Source organism: Neoarius graeffei, chromosome 21 (assembly GCF_027579695.1).
Source record: "Neoarius graeffei isolate fNeoGra1 chromosome 21, fNeoGra1.pri, whole genome shotgun sequence".
Taxonomy (NCBI): domain Eukaryota; kingdom Metazoa; phylum Chordata; class Actinopteri; order Siluriformes; family Ariidae; genus Neoarius; species Neoarius graeffei.
The window spans coordinates 50,544,460-50,559,914 of record NC_083589.1 but is presented as its reverse complement, the minus strand read 5'-3'; the positions used below and the strand labels follow the sequence as shown (position 1 = coordinate 50,559,914).

The 15,455-nt window shown below is 40.2% G+C and overlaps 1 protein-coding gene across 4 annotated transcripts in view; it reads right to left on the bottom strand.

Moving 5' to 3' along the window:
• Nucleotides 1-3,692: 3,692 nt before the first annotated feature.
• The window catches only part of tspan11 (tetraspanin 11), a 91,878-nt gene continuing 80,115 nt past the window's right edge, over nucleotides 3,693-15,455 (bottom strand). For 2 of the 4 annotated variants that reach the window (XM_060903680.1, XM_060903679.1), the window contains exons 8-9: nucleotides 13,196-13,320; nucleotides 3,693-4,917 (exon numbers count right to left, since the gene is read on the bottom strand). In XM_060903680.1, the coding sequence (XP_060759663.1) occupies nucleotides 13,243-13,320 (78 nt within the window). In that variant the 3' untranslated portion in view covers nucleotides 3,693-4,917; nucleotides 13,196-13,242. The remainder of the gene's footprint in view (nucleotides 4,918-13,195; nucleotides 13,321-15,455) is intronic. The other 2 variants (XM_060903683.1, XM_060903681.1) reach the window with 2 other exon arrangements.

The window sequence follows — 15,455 nt, the reverse complement described above, 5'->3', positions numbered from 1 at the left end:
CCCGTTTCTGGGCTTAGGAAACAACCATTCACACACATTAGCCTAACTGCATGTCTTTGGACTGTGGGAGGAAACCAGAGCACCTGGAGGAAACCCACACAGACATGGGAAGAACATGCAAACATTACATTATATTACATTAAGGACATTTAGCAGACGCTTTTATCCAGAGCGGCATACAACATACAGTACCCAGTGCAGTCTGGGGAGCAGTTGGGGGTGAGGTGCCTTGCTCAAGGACACTTCAGCCATTCCTGCTGGTCCAGGGAATTGAACTGGTGACCTTTTGGTCCCAAAACTGCTTCTCTAACCTTTAGGCCATGGCTTTCTCCACATAGAAAGGCCCCCGTCAGCCACTGGGCTCGAACCCAGGACCTTCTTGCTGAGAGGTGACAATGCTAACCACCACACCACCGTCCTGCCCGCATTATCACCCCAAAATGTATAATTGTTTTTTTTTATAAAAGCATTTTTTATACCATAGCAATTTGCCAATGATGACATTTTTTATTTGCCCAATAACACATACTTTTTATCCATTTATAGTTACAGTTACTGTTCTGGAACATACAGCTGTAAACATTCGCCTCCTCATCAGCCTTTATTTTTTCTCATATTTAAAAAAGTTAATAAGACTTTTATTAGTTGGTTTGTTCTTAAGCAACCACAAAACCCTCCATCATAAAGACTATCCTGTGTCAAGGAATGCTGTTACAAAGTATTGACACTGGAGACTACTTCCAAAACTGCTAAATAAACATTTCCTCACAGAAAACTTCACCATATCAAAAATTACACCCATTTTTAAAAATGTGTTTATTTCCCGTGTCTGCCATTGTAGCCCCTGTGAAGTAGATGTTACTCGAAAAACTATAACATATTAGACAGAATGATCACTTTAATATAAACACGTGATTGGCTGCTGCACTATTCTCAGATCACCTTCTGACCAATCAGAATCAGGAATTCAGAAGCACTGTGGGATTTAAATGAGGAAATGATGAAATAGCTTCTCATAGGTTGAATAAAGGTGTTCTGGGAGAGATTTAATTGAGTTCTCAGCCTATGAGAAATCTGTGTTTAATTCCTCTAGGACCTCTGACTTGCTTTTGACTATAGATGACTTGCAACCACGTGATCAAAATGTGCTACGTCATGAGCGTCCGCCATGATGGTGGATATACAAAGCAATTAGGATGGCAGCCGCTGAAAGCGTGTCTGTAAACAATGCCAAATTTTCTCAGTATTATCACGATTTGAACGATCAAGTGAAGATTCGATACAAAGAGAAGATAGATATGTGTGGTTTTGACCCATATTATTTTTAAAAGTCTGATTTTTCTGAGGCTAAGATGCTTCTACCGACCATCCAGTACCCAGATATTGCGTTCTATCTGGTTTGGCGGACTTTCTGGGTTCACTCTAAAATTATAACAATGACTGAGTGAGCCACGACAAGAAAACTCTCATTTTATAGCAAGATTCTAGCAAGACAAAATAAAATTCTTCCATGATTTTATTGAGGGAGCTTTTGAATCTCGCCTGAGATAAAATGATCACTGCAAACACGAGCTGTTTTGGTTTTAGCCTCTGTTAGATCAGCCCTGCCGATGTTGTTCAGCCTTGCTCGTCTCCTCTCCGTACTAAGCCTCAGAGTTTCCTCGCCCTCTTTCCTAATCACGGACAGAATTCTAAAAAATCGGAACATGCCACGGTCACGAGTACTGCCGTGACCACAACCATAAGAGAGTTGCGCACGTGTGACTACGTTTTGTATGGAATGTCGCTTGACCCCGCATTTGTATATCTACCAACATGGCCGACATCTGGGTTTCTAATTTGCTTTGACATCACTTGCAAGTCAAGGATACTTGGATAAAATAGGACTGTTTCTCATTTCTCAACTTTCCCAATTGACTCCGTGTGATGTCAGGGCCACCATGCACCAATCCATCTATGAAACAGGCCCACAATGTGACACCAGCTGAACTCAAAATTCTCCATGCATGACTGTCTGGAATGCATATTCCGTACATCAACACACCAGTTAGCCCTGTAAATAGGTGTTGTCTCTGTCTCCACCTGCTGGCTAAAGCACATCGCATACCAAATACTCACTCACTCACTCACTCACTCACTCACTCACTCACTTTCAGTACAGCTTTATCCTGATCAGCATTGTGGAGGATCCCTGGAACACTAAGCGTGAGGTGGGAATACACCCCATTTACACCTAGAGGTAATCCGTCTTAGCCAATCCATCTAATGGCATGTTTTTGGGAGGTGGAAGGAATCCACAAAACCTGTCAGAAACCCACAGAGATAAAGAAAGAACAGTCACCTGAGTTCAGTATCAAACCCGGGACCCTGGAGCTGTGAAGTTGCAACGTCTCAACACAAACACGACATTTGCATTTAGCAGATTTATCTCAAAAACGTTTTATTTTCAATAACAAGGATCAGTATGCACACCTAATATATAGTCCATGCCATTGCTACATCTGCATTAAGAAGTACATCTGCTGTCCTTTCAAAGAGGCACATATTTGTTTAAAGGCATCTAGGCAACAAATATAATGACATATTAGACAGACATCGTTATAGTATTAAAATACAGCTGAATAAATGATAAGTGAAATGAAGCATAGTTGGACATCTGACATGCAGAAGTTATTTTTGCGCCATCCACCGCCATCCAAGTGCTTCGATATGCATCTACATACTAATATACATCCAAGCCAAATTAAAAGTCGGAGTTTAAAACATGACCTGCTGATGATAAAATGCAAAGGTTGCATTATTTTCCCAATAAAACTGAACCTCAATGAGATGTCAGTTGCTACAGCAACCACATTAAGCAGTGGCAGAATTTTTTTTTTTTTTTTGGTATTTGCTCTTTTATGGTCCATATTTGCTTTGATAAGTGATGAAGACTTCATGAAGGTTTCATGGATGCAACACTTCCAAATCTTTGCAGCCCTTAAAGTTCTAATATCAAAGGCAGTTGTGCGTCAGTTATCGGTGCTCTGTCTGACAGCCTGATGGAGATAATAACCTGGAGATAATAATAAAAAAATATATACTGACAGAGAAGCTGAAAAAATGCTGGCATACAACATTACAAAGATTAGAAGAATCACGGAACAGGTTTCAAGCAGTGAAAATAAAGTCTCTATGTATCCAAATATATATATACACACACGTGTCTTAGGAGTGCTACTGCAGTGCCTTGCAGACTCCTGAGCTTTTCCACATCATGTCGTGTTACAACCTAGAAATGAAATGGACTTTGGGGGTAATTTCATATCTTTGGCAGAATTTCAACACTGCTCATCACTCTGAGAATGCCATTGTGCACTGCAAAAAATGATCTCTTGTTGAGAGAAAATATCTTTAATATGGGTGAATTTATCTATTATTTCTTATTAGAAGTTTACTAGAACTCAAATATAAGATTATTTAGCTTACTTTGAGACGCTTACTAATTTCAAGCCTTAAATTTTCTTATTCTATTGGCAGATAATTTTGCTCATTTTAAGCATTCAATTCTAGAAAGAAGCAAAATTATCTCCCAATAGAATAAGAAAATTTAAGGCTTGAAATTAGTAAAAGCGTCTCAGAGTAAGCTAAATAATCTTATATTTGAGTTCTAGTAAACTTCTAATAAGAAATAATAGATAAATTCACCCATATTAAAGATATTTTCTCTCAACAAGAGATCATTTTTTGCAGTGTGAAGCATGGTGGTGGAAGCATATTGTTTCACATACAAGGATTGGAAAACTGTTCAGGGCTGAAAGCAAGGTGGATGGAGGGCATAATAATACAGGGCAATCCTAGAAGAGATCCTTCAGAGTAGGATAAAGGTTCCAACTCTACAACAACCTTAAACATACTGTAAAGTGGTTCAAACAACAAGAACCTGAATGTGTTCAAATGAATAAGTCAAAGCCCAGACCTCTATCTGATAGAGAATCTGTGGCAAGGATTAAAAATGTCTGGTCAGCATTCATTTTCATATTTTTTTTTCCAAGAAGAATGAGCAAAGATACCAGGATCCAGATGTGCAAAGCTGACAGAGACATATTCCAGAAGACTTGCAGCCAAAGGTGGCTTGAGCTAGTACTGACTCAGGGGGTGAATATTTATTTATGCAACTAATAAATCTTTGCTGCTTTTTTTTTTTTTTTAAATTTAACCTTAGGCATGATGGATAAATTAAATGGTAATAATCCCAAATAAGTCAATTTCAGGTTCACGCTAGGTTGTAACACTACAAAATGAAGAAAAATTCTTATACAAGGCACCGTTGGGTGCTTATAGAGTGCGATATAGTCCAGAAATCCCTGTTATTTTTAGCTTCTTAGTAGTTTTTTTTTTTCAAGGCCCTCAGTGTACATTATGTTAGCAGAACATACTGAATACTATTACATATATATCGATCATCCATAGTTCATGTAAAAATGCAAACCTCTGACTATCACATGACCTTTATATGACTTATATAGAGTTAAACAAACATACGCAGTGCTCACAGAGGGGAAAAATAGATTTCTACCTTGTCTTCTTTTTTTTTTCAAAGGTTTTTTTTTTTCTGTAACATTATAAAAAGCCTCTTTTGTGTGTAACCCGGATAGCAGCGTTTAACTGCATTACATTCTTGTGAGACGTCTACATTACAGAGGCAAGACCCTTGGAAATAAATATATTAAAAGAAGGAATGTCGTATTCATGTAAGACTATACTGGAGGGAGAACACATTCAAGCAGTTTAGGAAAAGAAAAGGAGGAAAGAAAAACCAAGTGTGTGAACTGGTAGCAAGCGGTTGTGGCGACCCGTAGAGCTCCTGCTGATCGGTCAGTACGGGTCGAGCTTTATCCGTCTGTGCAAGCAACAAGTAAACACCATCCCACAGATCTGGGGGGGGGGGAGACAAAAACATACATATGTATGCAATATTTCATACAACGTTGCATAAAAATGAATTAGCACATGCATCACAGAAGCCCATAGATGAATCTTTGTATTCTAGCGGACTGAGCACTTAAAAAAAAAGTACAAAAATGCAGTTCGTTACTGACTTGAAGGCCAGTGCTGTGAAGAAATGTTCATCGATGGGCATCTTGATTTATAATAAGTGACTGGATGCATAATCACAGGAAAAGAAAATAGAGCAGACACACCATGCAGTTTTGCTTTGATTTTAGTTTCTGGCATCATTCTTCTTTTGCTTGAGCATTTTCATAGTGAATAGTGCACTGTTTTTAGATATCACAGTATATTAATTCTACGTGTATGTGGTTACACTTGTAGAAGCTCTTTATAGAAGCATCTGATGAGGAGACTGAACAGCATCCAGTTACTATGGGAACCGAGGCGTAAAGCAGCCCTTATGGCAGCAGTTCTGTAATCGGGTCAATTAGCATGTGTGGGAGTGTGTATCTATACACGTGCATGCGTTTGAAGAGTTAGACTGGTGGCAACTGTTAAAATCAAAAAGAGAGACAGAGTAAACAGCCTGTGTGTAAACATTCAACGACAAATTGTAAAATGGTATATTTCGTGTTCGGGTGACAAAGGCACAAATAAGAGCAAAATCTGAAGATCTGTGCAGAAGAGGCTGTAAGACATCACTCCATACCGCTTATTAAATTTATACAGTACAATTTATATAGAACAGAATATAAAATAATAAAACATGAAATAAAAAAAAAAGACAGATCTAGGAACGTTCCCTCAAACTACAAAAAATTAAAAAAGAAAAATTAATAAAACCAGGAGTAAATCATGTTCTATCTCAGCTAATAGATCTTAATCCATATTGAGAGTTTTTTTTTTTTTTTTTTTAAAGTAAATAAATATTTATTTTAGGAGAGGGAGGTTTTGTGCAGGCTGTATCCTGGACTATTATAGTGGGCGATTATTTCTATAAAAATAATTGAACCTCCTCCTACCCATAAAACACAGACACAGAGCTCTGCTAAAGAAGAACACTGAAATATGAAATTAATTTGAGCACCATGTGTCTTTAAACGGATAGATCACTTTTTTTTTTTGGGGGGGGGGGGGGGGGGTCATCATCATTTTCATGGCAGCTGATCAGCCAGGAAGTGTTTGGTGTTGGTTGCTTGCTTCTTTAGATTTCCATTGGCGTTATGAGGATGACTAGAAGTCTATCTTTACCAAACACTTCTTCATGAAGACATTCCCATATAATGTAAATATAAACCTAAACCAAAAAAAAACAAAACAACAAAAAAATCCATATTCTTACATAATGAAATGCAGAATTGTTGATACAGACTTTTTAAAAACAAGAACGACAACAACAATTCCTATTCCTTTAAAACCCCAAACCCCACCTCTGATTTTGTCCCCAATTTGTTAATTTGCCAAATCCCACGCTCGAGCTAATTCTATATAGCATGGCATCTATCAAAGAAAAAGGATGAAGGCTAACAAGTGCTTCCTCTGAGACACTTCTTGAAGGATTTTCTCCTCTTCCGCATACAGTTGAGGCCAAACAAAAAATTATATACAACTAAAGATATTCAATATCACGGGCGATTGCTCTAAGACAACGAGGGAGGCTCAGCCTCCTCTAAAAATGACGAACATCATGCAGGATGAATTGCGCTAGGCTTATGTTATAGCCGACCTTATAACATTGCTATTTCAGATCCAGAAATCAGAGAAATATATGTGCTCAACCCAACTACAGTGCGAAATCATTCCGGTATAATTTTCCCCAGTTCGCCTAATGTGTGCGTGAGTTTTTCCCCCTCGTGACAGCGTGATGCAGCCCAGCCTCGGTGGACTTCAATGGCATTTGGGAGCTAAGCGCTTTCAATATCAAAATGCAAGATGATTATTGGACAAATACTGTGAAAACGCCCGCCCACGGAGTCCCACAGACTCCCAGCCTCAGTGGACTTCAATGGCATTTGGGAGCTATGCGCTTTTCAATATCAAAATGCAAGATGGTTATTGGACAAATACTGCGAAAACGCCCGCCTACGGACTCCCAGCCTCACAGTGGGAGGGACATGGCAGTTTCCGCGAGGAGACTGGTGATTGGTGAAAGCAGCCGGATATTTTCTTTGATTGACAGCTCGTTTCAAATATAGACAGGCAGCGGTGAATCTCAGTTCAGTCCCATGCGGATTCGCAAGTGCTGTGGTGTATTGTAAGAGATCAGCTTACATTTCGATTTCATTCATTACATACGGTTTCTACCAGCTTTTTTAGTTTGTATATATTTTAATTGTAAATAAAGTGTAAATATAGTGTCAAGTTTGCTATCTTAGTTCCAGAAATTTCGTTTATTTGAGTGACTGAACTTGAACTTGAGGGGGCTAGTCAGCTAGCAAGAAAGCTGCGCACAGATGCCAAGCATTGCTGATTTAATTTTAGCGAAGCCATTTGCCAGTCTTCCTTTCGAGGAAAAAATTAAAATTAAAGAGCAGGGTAGACCAACGCCTCAAATTGACTTGGTGAAAAAGGTAGGGAATAATACTCGTTCCTTTCAGCTCTCCTGGTACGAGAAAGTGAATTGGCTAACAGCAAGTGACCCACATCAACAACAGTAAATAGGCTACTTTAGTAATATGTCATGGATGGACCAAAAATATAGAATCTATTTAAAATGTTTATGCTGAGTATATTATATTGGAATATATATTTTTCTGGATATGAATTAAACACAGCTACAATTTGGAAAACATTTTTAAACAAAAACACAGCCGAGAACATTTCATACTACAGACCTGGATTAAAAGTGAAGGGTTTTCAAAATTGTCAGTAAAACATTTCTCAGTCAAAATAAGTAAAATATAGGGAAAGTGTCATTGAATGAAATGTGTGGCACCCAGCTCTATGTTTGGCTCCCCAAGGTCAGTGCTTGTGCCTATTCCAGAACACTCTGCTGTTACTGCTGAGGTTCCTGACAAAGAGCTGCTTTCAATAATGATCAATTTTTAAACAACATGCCACAATTTTAAAATATAAAATGTTAAAATATACCCCCCCCAACACCACCATCACGTATATTGGACAGTAGGCTAATGGGCCAAAAGAACCTGTTATTTCACAGTTTGTGACCCTGCCAACAATCAGCCAGATCAGAGGCAAGAGTATGGGCAAAATTGATGTGTTTTTTCTTTTTTCTTTTAAAATCTGAAAATATCGTAACCGACCAGCCTCCCCCGTTTGAAAGGCTACCAGCCACCACTGTTCAATATCCATTTTCCAGAATTCTGCACAATTCATGTCATCCTACATTTCTGTTACAACTCTATTTGAGCCGCTTTTGTTCACATCAGAGAGCTAAATTGAATCAATCAATTAGTTACAGATTCATCTCAGTTTTAATTCACTATATCAGTTCCAGTATACTTGATCCAGTGGATCAAAAATTTACATACGCCAAGTTGACAGTGTCTTTAAACAATCTGGAAGATAACAGAAATTAATATCATGACAAAATGTTTCTGATTGGCAAATTGTCTTAAATAGGATTTCATTGTGACTGTACCTGTGGCTGTATAAGGCCCTACCTTTAGGGCCTTTTTTTGCCCTTGATACCATGAGAAAATCCAAGCAAATCAGCCAAGACCTCAGGGAGAGGACACTGTGCACATCCACAAGCCCAGTTCCTCCTTAGGAACAATTTCCAAACAACTAAAGGCACCATAAGCATCTGTACAAACAACTGTATGCAAATATAAAACCTTGGTGTCATATGGACACTGCATCATTCATGAAAGGGCACAAATCAACTCCCAGAGATGAACAAACTTTAGTCCAAAAGGTTCAGCTGAACCTCAAGACAACAACAAATGGTACTGGTAAGGATGTTGGAGGTACCAGGTACCAAGTATATACATCCACCATTAAGAGATTCCTACATCACCATGGCCTGAAAGGCTATTGTCTAAGGAAGAAGACTGGCATAAAAAAGCCAGACTGAAGTCTGCAGGTGATCATTGGCCTTTTGGAGGCATGTTCTCTGGCCAGATGAAAGAAAAATTGAACCATTTGGCTATAGCTACGAATCATGAAAACAAGGTGTGGCTTTGAATCCGAACAACACCATCCCAACTGTAAAGCATGGGGATGGCAGCATCATATTATGGATTTTTTTTTTTTGCTGGAAAAGGGACTGGTGCACATCAGAAAATAGATAGCATCATGTGGAAGGAGGATGTTCTAGAAATACTGATGCAGAAACTCAAGGCATCAACTAGAAAGTTAAAACTTGGTTGCAATTGCAGCAACGTCTAACAAGGTAATGATTCCAAGCATACCACCAAAGGTGACTGTTGTTAAAGACAACAAAGTGAAAGTATTAGAGTGGCCATCACAAAGCCCTGGTTAAAAAAAAAAAAGAATAAATTTGGACTTCAGGTTGCTTTCTAAAGTATGTATATGAAGCTTTGAGCATGTATTTGTCAAGAAGAGACCACGAGTTGGCCGAGTGGTTAGCGTGTCTGCTTCTTGACCGGGAGATCACGAGTTCTACAAGTACTTGCAGTTGGGTCATATCAAAGACAATCATAAAAATGGTATCTACTGCTATCTGGGAAGGTACGCTGCAATACAGATGTGACTGGGAAGTCAAACTCTTGTGGTTACCAGAGGATCAGCCCCCCACTGTAACCCTAGCTATATAATAGCCGAGAGGCCGAGGGCTATGGAAATGGAGATTGGCGCCACACCCATGTGCCTCAAGAGCCTGGTTAGTACTGGGACAGGACATTGCCTGGGAAGACCAGATCCTGACATGGGAGGGACTTTGACTTTTGATTTGTCGAGAAGAACTGGGTGACAGACAGCTAAGATTTGTTTGCTACATATACCAGTGTTATAAACAAATCTCAGAGGAAGACTGTGCACATATGATGTTCCACTTGGTCTGCAAGTGTTATTTGAGGTTATGTATAATTTGATACGAAGAAGCACTCAGTGATATGCACCCAATCGCACGTCAGTGCAACATAAGTGAAAGATACTTCCTTCAGTGCTAAAAAAAAGTGATTCCTTCTCTGCATGTGAGGCTCAGCCATTTCATTCTTTCACTTATCCATTTGAGAGAGAGTGATGAGGGAACATCACTGGCTTTATTTCACCCATAAATGGGAAGTCACAAATAATTCATGAAAGGTAGAAGTGGCTGAGTATTTTGCTGTAAGACAATCTCTTAAAAGCATCAACAGGAAAAAAGGTTAGGAGAAGAAAGACGCTCTAAATGGACAATGTACAGTACAGTATATCCTATTTCAGACAATCAGCATATTCCTCTTCAGCATCAATTTCAACAAGAAAAGTTGGCTGAAACTGAGTTCACACTGGTTCTGGGTTATACTCTGCATTTGCTGTTTAGGCTACTATCACACTCTCTCATATCTTACCACGTAAGCGGCGTGTGGGTCAAACAGCAAGAAATGAGGCGTATTTTGTCCAAAATTAAAGTCCTGTGACGTACACGGCGTAGGTGTGGCATTCCTGTGGCGTATCTGGGGTTTGTATGGGGTTCAAGGGACAAAGTTATGGCGTACTGAGACATATGCATTGGCGTATGATGTGTTGCCGTGGCATAACCGTTTCATTGCTTTCGTTGGTGTGGCGTTTCGTTCTCACATGTGACGTTGCTGCTGCGTACCTGCAGCGTTCACAGGTGGGTATAAAAGGGGGCCCCACACTGCATTCGTTGTCATTTGTCACAGTCAAGAAACCATCATGCCAGCGAAGAAGTCAGGACTCAAGAAGGGCAAGGGAAGAGGGCAGACATCAGCAGCATCCATCCGCCCACCCAGCCCCGGAGCCACCTTCATCAGACACTCTTGCAATGCCACAAATACTTCGACAACGCAACATCTACGCAGCGGCACAGACACAGCAGTGAAAGGTACGTAGTATGTACGCTGTAGATATGCCGGGATACACCAAAGAAACAAAAAATATGGCATTCATACACAGCTGATACACAGTGGATAAGAAAAGAACGCCATGGGTATGCAGTGGCAATGCTTTGTACGCCACAGTTACGTCGCATGTCAACTAAAGCATTCGCACGGCGTAATAGGTGTTCGAGCAACATTCTCGCTGCGTCACTGCTATGTAGCTTTCATTTTTACAGCATACACGTGACGTATGTGTGCCGTATGAAAGCTGCACTGTACTGTATGTGCTACGGATTTTTAAGTGCGGACTTAAAAACACGCCGCACCCTGGCGTACAAGGAGATCATGTTACGCATCCTAGAGTATTAGGTATGTAAGCTGGCAATGCTGTGACGTTCCTTTCTTACTGCCACGTATCCGTACATACGCAAGGCTGAAACGCCAATGTGTGAACCAAGCATTAGGTGGAAACTGTTCAGAAAAAAATGAATGAGGAATTAAAAAAAAAAAAAACGACCAGGTTTGGCACATGTTTCTCAGAAGAGTGGAGGAGGATCTTCAGCATGCTAAATCAACTCAAAGACAAGAAGGAATCTTTTATTGCAATATACAGTAGCAGTCGAAAAATTTTGGACACACCTCCTAATCCAATGTTTTTTCTTTCTTTGTAATTCAAGAAAATGAAAGATTTGTATTAATTAATAGACATTTCAAGTCTTAAAGTAATGATGTCGTTTCTCTTTACTTAACTGAGCAGTTTCTTGACGTAATATAGATTAGTACAGTTGTGGAATACAGCCATTTACTGCAGTTGTATTATTTACTATTTGATCTCAAATGCATTAATAAGGCAAGAAATCAATGCACTAATTAACTTTTGATGAGGCAGACCTGTTAATGGAAAAGCATTTCAGGTGGCTACCTCATGAAGCTGGTTAAGATAATGCCAATAGTATGTAAAGCGACTTCAAGGTAAACGCTGGCTACTTTGAAGAATCTAAAATATGAAACATATTGTTTTTAACACTTATTTTATTTACAACATAATTCCATATGTTATTTCATAGTTTTGATGTCTTCAGTATTGTTCTACAATATAGAAAATAGTCAAAATATAGAAAAATCGATTAATGAGTAGGGGTGTACAAACTTTTGACTAGTACTGTACATTTAGCCATATAGTGTATTATCTTGTCACCTTAATACTTTAATTTATGGTCACAGTTATTTAAAAATATTAAATATTCAGATTAAAAAAAAAAGAACAAAAAAAACCCTATCATGTTATTTCTGTACCTCATAATCCACATTTTCAGACACTTCAAAAATCAATTGTTCTTCCATCTTATTCAGGGCGAAGAACCAAACACACACCCGTCTCCTGCTCTCCTACTGGCTGTACAGATTGTCAAGCAAATATCGAAAACCGGGCGGCACAGAGGTGTAGTGGTTAGCGCCGTCGCCTCACAGCAAGAAGGTCCGGGTTTGAGCCCCATGGCCGGCGAGGGCCTTTCTGTGCGGAGTTTGCATGTTCTCCCTGTGTCCGCGTGGGTTTCCTCCGGGTGCTCCGGTTTCCCCCACAGTCCAAAGACATGCAGGTTAGGTTAACTGGTGACTCTAAATTGACCGTAGGTGTGAATGTGAGTGTGAATGGTTGTCTGTGTCTATGTGTCAGCCCTGTGATGACCTGGCGACTTGTCCAGGGTGTACCCCGCCTTTCGCCCGTAGTCAGCTGGGATAGGCTCCAGCTTGCCTGCGACCCTGTAGAACAGGATAAAGCGGCTACAGATAATGAGATGAGATACTGAAAACCTTTAAACTTTATATAACCCTGCATGTTGACCTTTTTGGCACCGAGTCCACTGCTGATCTCAGTAAAACATCACATCTGTGCCAGACGATAAAGTGTTCAAAAAAGCAATGATGAATTTTCTTGAAAACAGTGCAAAACCAAAAGGTAGCACTTTTTAAACCAAGGAAAATCCATGCAATGGCTTACACACTTATGTAAACTATCCATTTGATGTTTTTAAAAACAGAAAGAGTCGTACATTTGTATACTCTACGATTATGGGTTGAATACGCTGAAGAAGGAAGATAAGCCATGCCAAGCTGGTCTGCATAATGACGAAGCCTTGTGATGTGCAAGCAGCAGAACAAGCATTTTCTGTATTCATGTTCTGAAAGCACAGCCATGGTGAGGTCATAACAACATGCTGCAATACCACGCATGATGCACTTACACATACGCACACATACGCGCGCGCGCGCACACACACACACACACGGCAGACCTTCCGCCCGCTTGGCTGTTGAGGAGCCAAATAGCAGGACAGTTCATTCAAACATCAGAGAAGTCTTCTTCCTCTTCTTTATAAAGCAGATAAATAAAGCAGGCAGTCAACAATGCTCCTGCTAACTACAGATACAGAACCAACACACACACGCACACACAGAGAGAGAGCATATACACATACAGAGAGAATGAGAAGACATAAGACAAATCATTACAATACATAAATATTAACTGAAGCACTACAGTATATACACACACATCAGTCTATGAAGTAATCCTGAGGGAAGAGAAATCATCACATTACACACACATACATACAGAGAGAGAGAGAAAGAGAGAGAGAGAACAAGACAGAACAGTAATCTAACAATCTAAGACAAATGACAAGGAATTGAGACACAAATGTTAACTGATGCACAAATGTATGCCATCAATTTATGAGAAATTACTGAGGGAATAGAAAATATCATATCACATCTCTCTCTCTCTCACACACACACGCACACAAACTAACTAACTAACTAATTAATTAATTAATTAATTAGGGGCGGCACGGTGGTGTAGTGGTTAGTGCTGTCGCCTCACAGCAAGAAGGTCCGGGTTCGAGCCCCGTGGCCGGCGAGGGCCTTTCTGTGTGGAGTTTGCATGTTCTCCCCGTGTCCGCGTGGGTTTCCTCCGGGTGCTCCGGTTTCCCCCACAGTCCAAAGACATGCAGGTTAGGTTAACTGGTGACTCTAAATTGACCGTAGGTGTGAATGTGAGTGTGAATGGTTGTCTGTGTCTATGTGTCAGCCCTGTGATGACCTGGCGACTTGTCCAGGGTGTACCCCGCCTCTCACCCATAGTCAGCTGGGATAGGCTCCAGCTTGCCTGCGACCCTGTAGAACAGGATAAAGCGGCTAGAGATAATGAGATTCTCATCTCATCTCATTATCTGTAGCCGCTTTATCCTTCTACAGGGTCGCAGGCAAGCTGGAGCCTATCCCAGCTGACTACGGGCGAAAGGCGGGGTACACCCTGGACAAGTCGCCAGGTCATCACAGGGCTGACACAGAGACACAGACAACCATTCACACTCACATTCACACCTACGGTCAATTTAGAGTCACCAGTTAATCTAACCTGCATGTCTTTGGACTGTGGGGGAAACCGGAGCACCCGGAGGAAACCCACGCGGACACGGGGAGAACATGCAAACTCCACACAGAAAGGCCCTCGCCAGCCACGGGGCTCGAACCCGGACCTTCTTGCTGTGAGGCGACAGTGCTAACCACTACACCACCATGCCGCCTAAAATAAAACTATTTATTTATTGATTAACATCTATAAAAGGACTCCAGTCACAAGTCTGTGGGAAAGTCATGGCCTAATGTTTACAGAAGCTGCTTTAGAACCAAAAGGTCACTAGTTCAAGTCCCTGGACCAGCAGGAATGGCTGAAGTGTTCTTGAGCAAGGCACCTAACCCCCAGCTGCTCTGGGTATGTTGTACATTGCTCTGGATAAGAGCATCTGCTAAACGCTAGTAATGTAATGAAACGAAACATTATTAAGATCACTTACTTGGCCTGATTTTCCATAATTATTTCTACAGCGCACTCGACCTCGATGGAGCAATACTGTGTGTTTTATTAGCATAATAACGACAGCTTGCTAAAGAGCATCAATTTAATTGTTGCACTCACTTGAGAGGTGCTTCTGCCCACTTTGAGGCTGGTTATCTATCTATCTATCTATCTATCTATCTATCTATCTATCTATCTATCTATCTATCTATCTATCTATCTATTTTTTATTCTTTAAAATAGTTTCAATAGTAGATTGCTCAAACGATTCAATGGTTTCCATGGTGACTTGACACTCATGTGACACACCGGTGCAGTGGGGGGCTCAACAATGCGAGCAGCGCTACTGCAGTTAGATGATCACTCTTATTCCTGATTTATTATGAACTGATTATTGTAACCTTATCAGTAAAAAAGTTCTATTTATCGTGACCTAAAAACAAAATAATGCTGTAAAGGCCGTCTAAAAAAAAAAAAAAAAAAAAGAGCTTGGTAAGACAAGTCCATGCATAAATTCAATCTCACTTTATTAGACAGCTGTGCTAAGTGTAATGTAGATGCTGATAACAAAAGACATCTAATATACCAATGAGAGCAAAAGTTTGTATACCCTTAGAACAATTTAAAACTAGAACTGCGAGTAAACTCACGATAGAATCCCCCCCCCCCACAAGTCTGTCATCATATATTGCCAT